The following is a 16194-nucleotide window of genomic DNA, read 5'->3' as shown; positions in this document are numbered from 1 at the left end:
TCAAGACTGAAGCATGGCAGAAGACAATTCCTCATTGAAAAATTTATAATATTCATTCCTAGTACAGCAAAATTTGGTTAAGAGAGGAATTGGTAAATGTCTGTGACTGGATTTTCTGTCTCTATCTGGATTTCCTAGTATTTGCATGGTCACTGTAGCACACAGGTTCTACAGTGCCAAGTTTTCCTTCAATCCATCTTGTACTCAAGAAGTTTTGTGAGTGGGGGTAGGGAGAAAAACCAGTAGATATTGGTTGAGTTCAGGAAGCTGTACAACACAAAATCATTACCCTAAAAGAAATCTCTTTTAAAAATAGCACTGGTACAAAACCTTAATTCCTAGGGCAGATTGCAGGAGCTCATTTCAAATACTGGCACACTATTTTAATCAAGCCCTGTGCAAAATACACCAAAATAACACCAAACTCACTGCTGTCTGTGGCCTTATTACATAAGTCACATGTACCACTTTTAAGAAACAAAGTGTAAAAATTACATTGAAGAGTAAAAATTTGAGACCAGGCTAGTTATCCAACAACCACTGATTGATATTTACGTGTATATTTCAACGCTTGAGCTGTAGAGGTCTTAAGAAGAAAGAAGTTCAATGAAGCATCAAAAATGTGTAGGTCTAATTATAATGAGGATCTATGCAATGGAACAAAATGTTCCTTTTGTGAATGAGGGCATAATAAAAGGTATTTTAAAAGAGATCTAAATTGAATTCAGAGACAGGTTAGAATCTAGAAAACAAGACAATACCACATTTTAAATCCTATTTTTATGGATTCTATCCAAACTTCAGTGGAAACAATTTTGGTAGGAAATGCTGCCAGTGACAGATGTAGTGCATTCTTCTAACACTTTCAGCTGCTGACTAATGAGTAGGTGTTTGATAGGGCAGTTGAAATGAAAAACGGCTCATTAATCCAAGCCTATGATTTCATGTAAAACTAACTGAAGGAGAAGAATTCACACACTCAAGCAAAGTATTTTTCCCCTACAACCTTTTTTTTTGGTAGTTCTTCATTCACTAGCTATCGTGTTTCTTAATCTTTAAAATGCTACATAGCAATTCAGACTGGACAACTTCTAAATATTTTAATATTAATTACTTTATAACCACTGATTGTATATTCCTATACGAACACCAAACAATTGTCAGCTTTTGGTTTAACAAATGTATATGCTTACCACACATTTTAATAATTATTTTAAACATTTAAAAGAAAAATCAGTACAGGAAAGTCCGTTAACGCAATACTGATAATGCTTTTAAGATCAAAGTTCAAGGGCAAAGTTGCTAAAATAACAGGACAAAGAGCCTCCACAGTTCCTTCACATAATACAATACATACATTCACTGACACAACCATACTGATATAGGAAAGAACAAGCTTCTACAGCATTTTCCATTATGGATTTTTTGCTTCAATAAATTAAACACAACATTGGGCTGCCAAAAAACCCTATAAAAGCATGAACACAGTAAGGAGGACAGCATTTAGCATATTGACTTACTTCACTACAGGTCACATACAAGAGAGAGGAGAATGATCTGTTTCACAAAACTGCACTCATTGATATTTTACATGAGAATTAATTTGTTTTGCCTCAGTGTCTTGCCTTTTAAATGAATTATGTATTAAAGCAAATTATATTTTATAGCAGCATTATCTTGTTTAATCTACCATCTCACTTTGCATGAAAGACTTTTAGCTAAACAGGAATGCTACTACCTTGCAGCCGGACACAATTCCTTAATTGCCATGCATGCACATAAGAAGCACAATTAAACTGGAAAGGCCAAAGTAAAGCATATTTGTCCTCTACATAAATTACAAGTGGCAGGAGTAGATTTCTGAAACGAAAGTGATCCTAAACATTGAGATCTCCAATTTCAGCAGCTTATATGAATAAATGATCCTCAAAACCCCCAAGCAGTCCATTAGCGCCATGATTCTCATAAATTCAATTATATTGCACACATCCAGTCAGTCACTTTTGTATCATGAAAACAGATGCTAGTTTTAAATGAACAGGTAACACACTCTGCTTCAGTTTAAACATATTACAATATGAGTTTGTAGAAATTATCAACATACATGGTTGAATTTCTCTACAGTACTAAGAACAAAACTTCACTTGCTTTCTTATTTACTTGGTATCAGTTTTGCTTACTTATCTGTACTCTGCAGTTGGGAAAACACATAATAATTTACATTTCTGATCTCTTGAGCAATTCTCACTTTCTCCTTCTTTCTCATGGTTTCAACAGTTTTAACATTAAAATTTTGGCACACTTGGTTTTTTAGGTATCAGACTCAAACGACAAACACCTCTTCTGCAATTTTGATTCATGAGACTTGAATATTTTACAGATGATGAAAACAGAGCTATCTCCTAGACAGCCATTTACAACTTAAAAACATTAGGAAAGCTTTAATAATGCTTGCCTCCCTATCAGAGTCCTGTATCACAGGCAGACAAGTTGAGACACCACCCTGATGTTCTTTTACACAGAACAGAGTCAGAATTTGGCAGAGCTCTGAAGTCTGCTTGAAAAAAAACAAGAATCATGCTCTCTGCATGACATGTGCTCAGAAAAATTACCTGTCATGTTCATGGGGGGTTTTCCACCCCCCCACTTTTATTGGGTAAGTTTTTTTGGTTGTTTTGGGGTTTTTCAATTAGGTATGACTAACAGTACTTCTAATGTTGAAACCATGCTAAAGCAGAAACTGACATCACCAGAAGATCAAAACCAGGACTGATCAAAATGTGTGGCAAGACCTTCAACAACAAAATATCAGAATCTGTTTAATCCTATGACATGCAGATACTCTACATTAAAAAACCACATCTATACTTCTCAACACTAAAAGCCAGTACATGTCCTCAGCTGTCAGTGTAGCTCATTTCTTCCTACCTTCATAAAAACCTTTAAAAGAATATTGTATCCACATCTTTGAGATCAAAAGTCCAACTCCAAGAGGTAAATAGTAACTTTTAAAATAAATTCAGAACTGTATTTGAAAATAAAAGCTGATGTCCAATCTCCATCGTATCTAACAATGTTGACTTTTATCTGAAAGAAACCCCAAACCCCAAATAAAACCAACAAAAGAACCCAATCCCAAATGCACAAACTAAACCACAATACTGCACCCTAAGAGGCCTTTATATGGCTGTAAAAGGATCTTACGGAGCTTTTAAAAAGTATATACGAAAATGTTACGAAAAAGTGTACTTTTGAATCGTGACCAAATTTACATATGCATGACTAACATATGTTCATTGGGAAAATTTGCAACATTTCAGAATATTAAGTAGTACTGACTTTTTTTTTTTTTCAAACTTGTTATTCTAGAACTGACAGAGAACATTCCTTTTAATGAGTACTATTTGAAGGTTAAAGTTAGATTTGTGACACAACTGGATTTGACAATGCATAAAACATTTTATCCTAGTTAGGGTGTTTTAACATTATATTTAAAAATTCTCATTGTGACATTTTCTTACATATCGTAGGATTCAGACCACATCCTTAAAAATCTCACCACTTTGTACAGTCATTTCTACTTTACAGTTTACTACATTTACTGTTTACTAAAATCAGCACATTCATGCAAAATAACATACAAATATAAGTACATTCACCTGTTTTCACTGTTAAAAATCTCATTTACCATGAAAAAATTACCAAAAATGTAACAATGAATTCAAGCTTCTTGCATGAAGCTGAAGTGAGCATCTGCAAAGAACACAAACTCCTTCACTGTGTCAGTGCTTAGGTGTGCACAAGCATGAAAATCCTACTTTTAAAATATATTTACATAATAAAACTGAACACTTATGCTGTTTATTTCATAGAGCACATATTTTTAAAGTTTTAAACAATATTAACACTTTATGTAATTGTAGTATTTTATATTTAATATACTAATATTAACATATTCTGAATTACAAATTGCTTTCTTAGGAAACCAAAAATGAAGAAACTGGTAAGTTTCTGAAGGCTGAAGCACCCTTTGCCATTTATATTTGACATAAACAAAGCATTAATCTGCAAGTTTTCAAACCACAATAAAATAAAACAAAACACAACTTTAAGTCCAGTAATTTTTTTCCCAAGAAACAATTTAAAGCAAAAATCGATTTTCTGTAACTTAAGTATCTGTACTACCAATGTTAGCTAACAAAGGGAATTGGATAAGCAGAAATCAACACAGCACGAGTTTGCTGGCACAGCATTTTTCTTTTTTTGGTGAAAATAGGTAAGATCTTTTCAAGATGTTTGACACTGTTCTGAAGGCACTTCTCCAGAGAAACTTCAAGGTTATCTGTGGGCAGACAAGCTACCTGTTCTACCCAAGTAAATCAGGTTGCACTGCACTGTGCTGCAGGGAGCTTCATTAGCTTGCAGCTCTGCTAATACATGGATCTTGGTGTTCCACAAACCAATTACATCAGAGACTTGTCTTTTCTACATTGAGTTCTCTTCTTAGAGCCTCTTAATTCATAATCTATTTCATTTTCTTTGTGCATTATCTGAGCTATCCTGCTCCTCCATTTCCTGGGTAATCCGAGGGTGCATAACATTATTCATAAGTTGCTCCAATGAACACAAATCATACCACACTAATACCAGTCACCAGGGCAAATATGCTGGTATTTCCAGAAGCTTATCATCAGCACTTTTGTGTAACACCCAAGAGAAAGTTTGCAGCATGCCCGAAGATCAAAAAAGTATTTCTTAAATAAGAAATCTTGATGAAAAGCCACCTTGGCAGCTCCTCCTTTCCCTCCCACTATTTCAAGTGATCTGCTGACCTCATCTCCAGACCTGTGGCACAGAACAAAGGTGGTTCTCTCACCAATACCACAGCTCCTTTAGATCTTACCAGTTACAAGCTTTCACATATCTCATGGGGACCTTAAAGTAAGCAATGACAACCCCATTCTGTATTTTGTGCTTAAAATACAGTCTCATATAAGGCACCTCACACCACATAGCAGTCAATGCAGCATTTGTAAGTAAATACATGTCTCTTGCTCTACTAACAGACAAAAGAAAGGTTTCCCAGGTACTGTAGCCATAGAAATACAGCCACCTGTTATGAGTAACAGGAGTCTGAAAGCTGGTTAAGTGCAGCTAACCTGAAGGAACACTATGTTCTTCCCAGCACTTCATAGAAGTCAAACCTGTCTTAATCATTTCAGTCCTTTAAATTACAGCCTGCCAGTGCAATTTAACTCTTGTCCAGACATAGACATTAAACAACACACTTAAAGATCTCCAAAAAGAAAGTTTCCCAGATTTGCTTGACCCACTAAACACACATCAAGTCAGGTATCTCTGTATCTTTTAGAGGAACAGTGTGAGTGACCAACAGTATTCTGAGCCACCCTGGCAGGTTGGAATTACATCAGGAGTGAGCACATGTGGTGAGCACAGCATTATGCATCTGGTATGATCCATGAGATTGGGTACAGCTTGATAATAAAGCTATTACTACCTTTACTAGTAAAAGGTGGCAATTACTACCCTTCACTAGGTCAACAATTGCACCTGTGCTCCGTAACAAACTTTGGCCCTTGACAGCCTGGGGATGTACACACATCAGGCATCAACCAGGGAGAAGCTCAAGATCTTTTCATTCCTTTCACCTGAGGGTGGGGGGAGTGATTGCAGACTGAAGGCAATTATAATGTACAATACTCCCACCATTTCTTCACAAATAGGTACACTGTGTCAAAAAGTGCTAGAATGCTCTGAGAAAATACCTCAGAGAGTTTTTAAGAATTTTTTTTTTTTTTTTACTCCTCTCTCCTCCAACTATAAGCAAGCATTCTTCTGCACTTCACTGAACTACTGGTTTAAACTGCAACACAGCCAAGGGAGAAAAAGATCTTAAACTTCACCTTCACCACTGTAGGATGGATTAGTTCTCCCCTGTCCTACCTGCACTCATTTTCCCCATGTCCAGCTCTCTGTCCACACTGCTTCTAATTGCATGCTCAGTTCTGGTATCCCTGAGCTGCAGTCCCAGGCACTACCAGAACCACTGTATTTAAAATAGGACCAAGAAAAAAATTATTTTCTTTGTGGCTACGTCTTTGAACAAAAGATTATGCCAGTCCATGTGGCTGTATGCATAACTTCTTATAAAAATCACTGCTTTAATTCAGTGTCTTTTGCCTATGTCACTCACGGCCTGGATGTCACAGCTTGAGCATGAAAGTTCTGTGTCACTTTAAAAGACAGAACACATTATTCATAATCTGTGGTGCTAAATATCCTTATTAAAAAAATTAATAAATAGGTTGAAATGAACTAAATAAGCCGCAGTTTAGTCTTGAAATATACTAAACAGCATCTTGGCTGCTATACTAACATGATGGACTGTGTTTCAGATTCTTTTTGTAAAAACAGTATCTATGTGAAGAGAAAAATCTTACAATCTAGTTTAATCTGAATGAAATGCAGTGTAATTCAGATAGGCTAAGAAACAGTTTATTTTCAAGAAACATTATATTATATTAATTTATTAATTATAATTAATACATTACATTAAGAAAATAATATATTATATAATATATATTATATAAATATATTACATTAAGAAAATGAGTGGAGGAAAGAATCCAATAATTTCCCCAATAATTTTACATTGTCTACACCAGTACTACTCAACATTTCAGCGATCTATTAGGCTTTCACTGCCAATCTTGAACACTGTAAAGCAGTGCACACTGCACTTCAAAAATGCCCTTTATTTTGTTTCCTCTAAATAAGCCTTCAGAGCAAATAAAGCTGATATAAGCTGGGTTAGTAAAAGAAAATGCATCAGTTATCATCATCTTTTTGTCACAGATGGAAGTAAATATAAACCTAAGAGATAAAAAACGCCTTAAAATCAGAAAAGAAAAAAATCATGTGCACTAAAAAGGCCCCACGCTGCCCGACCTATGCTCAGGAAAAACAGACCCATACATTGTGATAGACCAGGTCTTCCAACAATGTCAAGAGAAATCTTAGGACAAACAAAGCAAGGTTTGAGCACACTGCACTGAGGACAGCTGCGTAATATTTTGCAAAGAGAGCCCAAATATTCTGCAATTATGCAAGATGAGTGAATATCCTGTCACACAGACATTGCCTATACTGATTGCAATGAAGGCAACATACTGGAAGTCCTCAAATGCAGATAAAACAAAATTAAAAACCACCCAGTGCAAGTATGTGCAGTTTGCATATGTGCATACTTGATGCATTATGTACGCTGTCCAGATATTAGAAGTATGATAGCTCACATGCTTCTCAGTCTCATGCCCCAATTTCCCCACAAGAGTAATTCTACTTTGGAAAGACATACCTTTTAAAGCTGGCAGTTTTTGAAGCTCCCTGTTATTGCTAACATTAAACCTTGAAGAACTCTGACGCTTTTCCTTCTTCACTACAGTCTGTGGTGCTGGTACTTTGATTTTAGATAGTTGTGCTGGGGGAGGAGTGCTGTTTGATTTTTTGTTTGACACCTGTTTAAAAAGAAATTAAAGCAGTTAGTTACAGCTGAACTTAGAAATAAAAATCTTCTAAAAAGCCATTTTAGTCACAGAAATAACTGAAAATGAATATGCTTTTAATTAAACTATTGTATCCATTATCCTATGAATGTATTGCCACCTGTTGTTCTGCTCATCATTTCAGGGTTCATTTCTGTACCAAAGCCCTCATAGAGATGGGAATAGATCACCTTGGTACATGCACTAGCCATTTACTCGAAGTAACCAGACAACTGAAAAGAAATTTTCAAATACTGTATTTCCTCAGCTCCTCTCACCTCTCCCCCCTTAGAAGTCCAGGTCTCCTCGGTATTTAAGTTCATCTTCAAAGGGGCCAGAGAAAACTTGTCTATTTACAGCAGGTGAACCTTACACTGCCTATTCATCCTGGGCCTTGCTGCCAGAGTCCTAAGCTTGGCCAGGGCAGCCAGACTTTGATATAAAGTCAAAGGAGTGAGTCTTACTATTGTAGTAGCTTTAACAGCTTCTAAAACATACATTAAGATTTGCAGTGGTTTACTGCCTACTCAAAGCAAGTTGCTTTTACTGTAATAATCCTTATTAGACTGTCACTGTACTTCTGTATGAAGTTTATAACAAAAATCAAGAAAAATGGTTCCCACTACAGGTTTCCAGTTTGCTGTTATTTCCCTGACTACACTTGACAGTGCTCTCTCTTAAGCTGAATAAAATGCATCATTAACAAAAGCCTGTCAGAACTTGTGGTGCTGCCTTTCTCATTCCTTTTTTTTTTTTTTTGAAGAAGGAAAAGCAGGTTTAAAGGAGGCAATAGTTAACTTTTAAAATATGAATAGTTTCATGACATTAATTACAAGAATGATAAAATACCTAGGTGTGATCTACACTAAAAGTATAGAAACAGCTGACAAGGACCTCTTGCTGCAATATTGTAATTCATTTTGAGGCCCTTAATTTGCTTTAGAAGTCTCCCAGATTTGCAAAATAGAAGTACACACATCTTAAAATACACCTGGGTACTTCTGCCTGACAGGAAAGACCATATTCTTCTCTGAAGGTGCCCACAAGATAAGCAATAGGGAAAAAAAACAGATGGGAATGGGATTCATGATGAAAATCAAGTTGTAACCCTGGTACTTTGGCAGTTTGACTTGATGTAATTAGAATTTTGTTAAGTTTTATAGGTATGAAAGCAGCTTCATTTCTGCATGAAATAACATCAGTGGCATTTTCACAGAGATACTGCTAAAACAAGATAAACTAATTTTCTTCATGTTCTGAAAAGTATTCCCAGAAAAGCTTATTCATCAACAATTTGCATAGTCTTGTAGTGTATATATTCAGAGTGCATGGAAATGTTACCATACATAAATATCTACCTTTCGAGTCTCCAAGACAGAAATTTCATTCAAATTTTGTTCTAGCAGCATGACTGGGAAAGAATATATGCTTCAAGAATATATTAACAATTGCATTATATTATACACACAGCACTTAATGTATCAAAGATGACTGAAAGTAACATTTAGGTTTCATTAAACACATTTAAGATGACCATTTTGCAAATTTAATATAATAAAAGCAAAACCCCTTATAGAACAAATATAGAACAGCCTTATAGAACAAATAAGGGGAGACAGTACAGTGAGTATTAGAAGTCTCAGTTACCAAAAACACTCTAGAACTTGTTCCAGTAAAAATGGAATACATCAGCAAATTGAAAGCATTTATGTACAAGTAATACCTGTTACATTGCATTTTTCAGACTATTTCACTTTTTAATCTCAGACACTAAATGTTTAAAAATATTTACACTGAAATACAAGTGATCTGCAAGGTAATTTCTATCCATTAATTGAAATTTCAAAAAGCGTTACAAACAAAAATATTAATAGACTAAGCTAAAAGAAAACCAGTACTAAGAATTAGGAAGCAATGACTTACCGAATATTAAGCAATAAATGCTAATTAAGATGTATCATAAACATTATTACTGCACAGGATTCTGTACTTTCAATACTGTTATTGAGTCTAATGGTGCTTTTCCAAACTGGCTACTTTCCACTGCCACCTGTACTTTTTCATTACTTGGAACAGGAAAAGTCGTTTTCCTGTTTCCTCTATTCCCAAACAAATTCTCCATTTCAAACGAACAGGTGCTCTCATGTGTCTGCATACATGCACACACTACAGCACCCTAAGGCAGCACACACCTCAGGAAAGCAAGTATTCTAAATTGCAGAAAAATTCTAAAATTAGCCAAAAGTGATTATTTAAGAGCATGGGAAACATTTCTGATTAGAAACGTTGAAAGAGAGCATTTTTTGTTGCTATGGCAACTTCCCATCTAGAAGTGATGACTCCAGAGTAATTCTAGCCCTGAATCACTGGACCATTTATCCAACAGATCTCTTCCTCCTTCCCACCTACCATGAAGCATGATCACCCCTGCTTTTCAGCCATCCTCCAGTCAGCCAGCACATAGCAGAAAGCTTCCAGAATAATTTCTAAACCATTATTTCAGTGGCACGCAGCTGTACCCAATGACCTCTGCAACTGGCATTATGGTGCTACCATGAAAGAGCTGGCCTCCATGCCTTGCAGACCACATTGGAGAGAACAGCACCTGGAAAGTGAGTTAAGTCAACTTAAGCCACAAAGCTCAGCAGTCTTAACCACATCCCTTAGAAAAAGGCAAACAAATTCAGCCTAACAATTGTGTATTCACCTGCTAAAGATCTCAAGGTAATGTACTTTCTATGAAAGTACAATGCTTTTGAGTTCAGATGAAGAGCCAAGCTCAGCTTCTTCCTCCCAGTAACAAACCCAACTAGCACAGACACCACAACTCCCAAGAGTAATGATGGGCATTCTGCTACATCAGTTCAATGTATTTGACACCAGAACAGCCAAGCTACAGACACCATTTTATCAATTCTCTTCCTATGACTAGAATAAGCAATACCTACTCTTGCCCTTGTTCTGGCAAATCGGCTCCTCCTACCCAAATGTTTATATAGACAGACACATTCGACTCCTAAAGTGCTGATAAACATCTAAAAATGTGCACAAACTGCTCTGAAAAATGTCACATTGAGAATGTTTCTTCAAACCATGATTAAAACACAACCCTCAGGTTTTCTGATCAATTTATTTCTGAAAAGCTAGAACTTTGCATACTTCAATGAACATTAAGATAATCAGCTAAAGCGTGATTTCAACATTTAAATTCTGATTTTAACAATGGAAAGTATACAGCTTATGTTCCTCAGTGTCCATGACTAAGCTTAAAAAGGTTTCTTGCCAGTCACAACAGTTCAAGGTAGATAGCCCTTGCATCCCTTCAGCCCTTGAATCCTGCATAAAGCAGGATGTGGTACATTCCTGTTCTTAACATCACTCTTTTGAGCAAAGTTGCTTCTTTCACCCTTCTGACATTACACAGGCAGGTAAAGATAAGGACACAATGCTGAGTTTGCAATCAGTGAAAGAAAGATACGAGTAGAGCAAGCGTATCTACAGTTACAGCTAATTTTTCTTTTTAAATTAAACTGATCATCATCAAGCATCCCACAATGTAACTTTTACTTTTGCACAGCTAAGACACAAGGGTGAGTACGGTGGGACCTGGAAGGAGGATCCACCCTGCACGCCATGTACATCAATAAGTCTTTCAGAAGAACCTATTCTTCCCTTTCTCACAGTCTCTCAAAAATGCTATTCAAGCTACCTTGACAAACAAGGGCAACCAGAAGAACTCTGTCTGACCTTACATTTCAAAGCACACTCACTAGTAACTGAATTAGACCAAAGGACACAAAGCCTTCTGATCCACAAAATCAAAAGCCAAGCCAAGCTTAGAGTGGGGTCAACTCTGTAACAGTGCAGCAATCTTGCTGCTTTCTAGGATAAACTGGTAAGAGCAGGGTGAGGATTTGAAAATGACAGTAAAATCACCTTGATGCATCTCTCATTAAAGGATTTAGAAAACTGGCTAGCTTACCAGTGACAAAAATCAGATCTCCTAAGCACAAGGCAATGGAGATCCTCTGCTTGGAGAGCCATGATGCTGGCAGCACCCTACATGGTGTTTCTTAACACACATCAGTCTAAGACAATTAGGCAAATTTCTGCCTTCTAGTAAGTATCACCAATGAATTCAAGTTTATATCAGTGTGCACACCATTCCACAATTGCAGCAGCAAAACCTTGAGAAAAAACTCTGGACTGTGAAATCTGCACAGGTGAACCCTGTACCAGTTCCACATGATTAAGGTTCCCTGAGAAATACAAGTACACAGAGCAAAAAGCACAGAACACTCTAAAAGAATCAGCAGTCTGAATCTGAAACAGAGGGAAAATGCTTATTTTAATGCAGAATTAATCCCTTCCCTCTTCTCCTTTTTGTACAGTAAGTAGCCTCCATGGACTTATTTTTCATTAAGATAAACAGAGGTCTGATCTACAGCACCCAGAAGAGTTCATTTCTTGCCAAGGCAGCCTCAGAATACTACGAAAGCATTTTGGATTACATCTAAAACATACTTACAATTAAATTGAAATACAGGTTATTGAACCTAAACACAGATCATCACAAAACATGAAAGGGACATTAACAACTTCATTCTCAAAACAGTATGAGGGCCCAGTATGTAACCAAAATAATTTGGCTAACAGGTTGAGGCTTAATACAAAAATCAATGTAATTAGGCTGAGAAGCTGAATTTAATTTAATCTCAGGAGATGAGAATTGAAATCAAAGATCAAGGAGTCAAAATGGGTGGAGAGCAGTTAAAGAGCCTTCCATGTAGTTTTCTCCCCCTCTGTAGTAACTTCAAAGTAGTGTGAAAAATCTCTGAATGCTCCAGGAATGCTGAACCACCACAGAGCTCTCTCCTTTGCACATCTTCATTTACTGGTTTGGGGGTGGGAGTAAGGACAGATCGTATCCGGGGCACATGGCCCAGCTGCCATCAACCTGGTAAATATATCCACACCAAAGCTACAGGAAGTGGGCTGGTGATGTGACATCAGCATCTGGGACCAAGGCAAGTTGCTCAAGACCGCACTAGCAGCATAGCAGTATTTGTCAGCTGATTTCAATTCTGTGTTGTTAACAGCAGCAATTCAACATGACTTCCAAGAGGATAACATAAGAATAAACTCTTTTTACTAATGGTATTAAAGATAAGGCCTGACAGAGCTCTCAGACAGTCTGCAGTAATTCTAGTACATGAAAGTACAAGCAGAGATTATTACGGAGCAAGCAGATATGATTTTGAACATCAGTGTTTTCAATCAACAGAGAATCAGTGCAAACTATATGGAAAACACCACATACACAAAAGGAAACACTGATCCACAAACAACACAGATAAAAGCAGCAGGGAAACATGTTTGCAGGGTACCATTTTGGACAGCAGATGTTTCTGAAGTTCTTTGCTGAAGATTCTTGCTACTATGCCATTATTGTTTACTGGTTTTACCACCACAAGCCAGTTTGGACAGACAACTTAAGGGAGGAGACTCTGGAGAGGCAACTTACGGTGCTGAAGGCTTTGGGTGGATTCACACAGATGGCAATTTAGATGTCTATTGTTTTTCCTCAACAAAATCATTTGCCAGAATGACACCTGGGTTGGCTGCTGGGATGATCTTTGCAGCTGCCTTTCTAGCAAATATGCTTATTATTGTTAAACACTCTCAGTAGTTGAGATTACTGCTGGAGATTCCTATCCAATGTATCTCAGCATAACTATGTTTTCATTTCAGCAAGAGCTGCGTCCTAAACCTCTGAGGATGCATGCTGTTATCATGATAAGCAAAAAGATTAACTTGTCAACAGGATATTGATGACAAAGTTTTTATATTTTAGTACTCACAGACTTGTGCTGTAGTACTCGTTTAACAAGCATGATTCTGCATTTGCACATGGCAGTGCTGGTGCTGGCTGTTCTCAGTGTCTAACCATGGAGTTCCATCAGTGCTTTGCCAGAGGCAGCAAGGAGTCTGCTGGATTGCGTCAGTGACTGGGATGTTTCCTACAGGCACTGAAAGCCATCTGGGTCTCCTCACTGTGGAGGAGTGCCCACAACAAACCTTACAGTCACAAACCACTTTAGAAGACTGATCCACAACTTGCTGAAGATCTTCTGCCTTTCTTGCTGCTGTTTATTTTTCACAACACAAAGCATTGCCTGTGTTTCCTGTTAGCTGCTTATACACAGGACTCAAATTTTATCTTCTAACGAGTTGTATCATCACAGCTTTGTACAATAGACTGGACTTGCAACACACCAAGCCAACCCCATGTTTCAGCTTAGTGTGCTGCATCCTTGACATTAATACACTACAATTTTACATTCACAATTAAATATCAGTAGCATAAGGCTTGTTTTCCATTTGCTTCTTGTAAACTTAGTTTTACTTTAACAGGTTTATCCCAGAAGCTGATACTTGATTCCCTTCAGCCAGAGCTCAGATCTTCAGCTCAAGGCTGAAGAGAACTGGCAAAGATGAGAGGGTACCCAGGCTCAGACCTCAAGTGGCTTCACACTGCTTTGTGTTTGCTCAAACACCAGCATGAGTGAGCACCTGGTACTTCACAAAAGCAGCAAAGCAACACTTGTTTCCTACTGTATCTTTATCACAGAACTTCAAAGCAAGAAATGTCCTTAGGAAAAAAAAAATTGTTACCTGCAACCAGTTAGTTGATTAAATAAGATGTAAACCAGATAATGTCCTAAGTATTATTTAAAAACATTTATATAAACACAAAGATGAAGAACCTGGATAAAGGCTGGCCTGGCTTAAATTACTTTAGTTTTTGATTTTCATTTATAATTTCCCTCTGAGCTTGAAGCATCCTTTTACTTTAATAAAACCCCAAAACAACAAAAACTACCTTTGTGTGTGTGTATATATATGTATATATACATATATAAGGTTCCCACATTTGAAGGAAATCACATACTAACTGATTCACTTTAGGCATCAACTCCTATACTCTACTATAAATTTTAGCTACTGATGAGCTAAGGCACACGTGGCTTTCCCACTGAGGTCTGTATTTTTGTGCTTCCTGATCTATTCATAGAAGCTTCTCACTTCACACACTTACATTGAAATCTTTTTCTACTTCCCCTCCTGCCCACCAATTTGGTATTTGTATTAGCTGCTATTTGAAAGAGTTATAGTTCATGACCTGGTCTAGTGGAAGGTGTCCCTCCCCATGGCAGGTGGGCTGGAACTAGATGATCTTTTGGTTCTCTTCCACTCTATTATTCTGTGAATAATAACCTTAACTGCTTCTACAGAACTGTTCTACCAAATCATTTCATCTTTGCCTCTCATCATGCTTTTATTTTACATGTTGCTGGAGAAGCTTACGTGTCAGTATTTCAGACTGCTAAATTGAGAAGTGATGAGGAAGTATATAAAAGTCACTATAAATATGTAGCAAATTATAATATTTGGCAGTCATGTTTAAAGAAGCATATTCAGGAATAGGCCAGGATTTTTTCTCCTAGCTTTTGGTTGGTTGGTTTCTGTAAACGGCCCTCTAAGCCTGTTGTAGGGAAAGACACACAAACAAAAAACCCCAAAGCCCACCATCCCACTTCTAGGATTAAAAATTTATTCTGGTTTCAAATGAAATTGAGGGGGGGAAAAAGCACACAAGGCATATTTTTAGTGAACATAAGACTAGATTCAACAGCTACCTGTTTTTTCTCACCGTTCGTATTCTCTAAGAGATAACTACACTAATAATTCCGTATTACACATGTAATTATTACACATCTGAGTACTCTCTGAGCTAGGCCTTAAGTCTTATGAAAAATATTAAGAGAAGCAATTTGAAACAAAGGATGAAAAGGATGTTTTCAGTTCACAAAATGCTGGTATCCATTTTTTAAAGTCACTCTGCTCCTTTTGAGAAGAACAACCTTCACCTCCATTGCAGTGTTGCTTCCATTCAGGAAGGATTCAGAGAGCTTAAAAGCACCATTAGAAAGCAGAAGATAGCAAGTACTAAACCACACACAGTCCTCACACCTCGTATGTTACACAAGTAGTTCTGAGCCTTGTGTAAGAAGTAGAAGGATGTAAGATCCTGTTTTCAGAAGCATCCCATTTTAGGTAATAAAATACTTGTATACAGCAGTGTTTGGTACACTTTAATAACACCATTAATTTTAAAAGTATAATGTTAAAGTCACATGACAAATGCCATTAAGGTAACCCCTCCACTATTAAGTATTAAGGTGCCTTTGCTTGGAACACAGAAGAAAATTCCAGTTCCCAACACCAAAAAGCCAAGATGTCAATAAAAATTTGAAATTACGGAAGCTGAAGACAAAAGGTTTTGTAGATGCTCTAAGAATAACACATATGGCATCTCTCTACTCAGCAAATAGCTTCTCATTTAGTACTAAGGTTGTATTTTTTACTCATAAAAAATACTCACATATTCTTAATGGTTATATCAACCCATTAAAATAATCTCTCTAGGAAAGAAAATCAGAACTGCAAGACATAATTAAAAATTAGTTATCAAATTAATTTTTAAAGAAGTTGGCACACCCATTTAAAACCAAACAAAAAAGCCCACTTCAAAGCCCACAGACTTTATTTTGTATTAGTTATAACT

General features: G+C 36.8%; 1 protein-coding gene across 2 annotated transcripts in view; it reads right to left on the bottom strand.

The window, feature by feature from the left end:
- Positions 1–16194, bottom strand: part of PPP2R5C (protein phosphatase 2 regulatory subunit B'gamma) — a 76981-nt gene that overhangs the window by 52459 nt on the left and 8328 nt on the right. For both annotated transcript variants that reach the window (XM_066188821.1, XM_066188823.1), the window contains one exon: positions 7379–7538. In XM_066188821.1, coding sequence (XP_066044918.1) covers positions 7379–7538 — 160 coding nt within the window. The remainder of the gene's footprint in view (positions 1–7378; positions 7539–16194) is intronic.

The sequence above is a fragment of the Chamaea fasciata genome, unplaced genomic scaffold (genome assembly GCF_029207755.1).
Source record: "Chamaea fasciata isolate MVZ Bird 193981 ecotype frontalis unplaced genomic scaffold, bChaFas1.0.hap1 SCAF_7, whole genome shotgun sequence".
In the NCBI taxonomy this organism is placed as follows: domain Eukaryota; kingdom Metazoa; phylum Chordata; class Aves; order Passeriformes; family Sylviidae; genus Chamaea; species Chamaea fasciata.
Note: the sequence above shows the minus strand (reverse complement) of the source record. Positions and strands in the feature narration are given on the sequence as shown.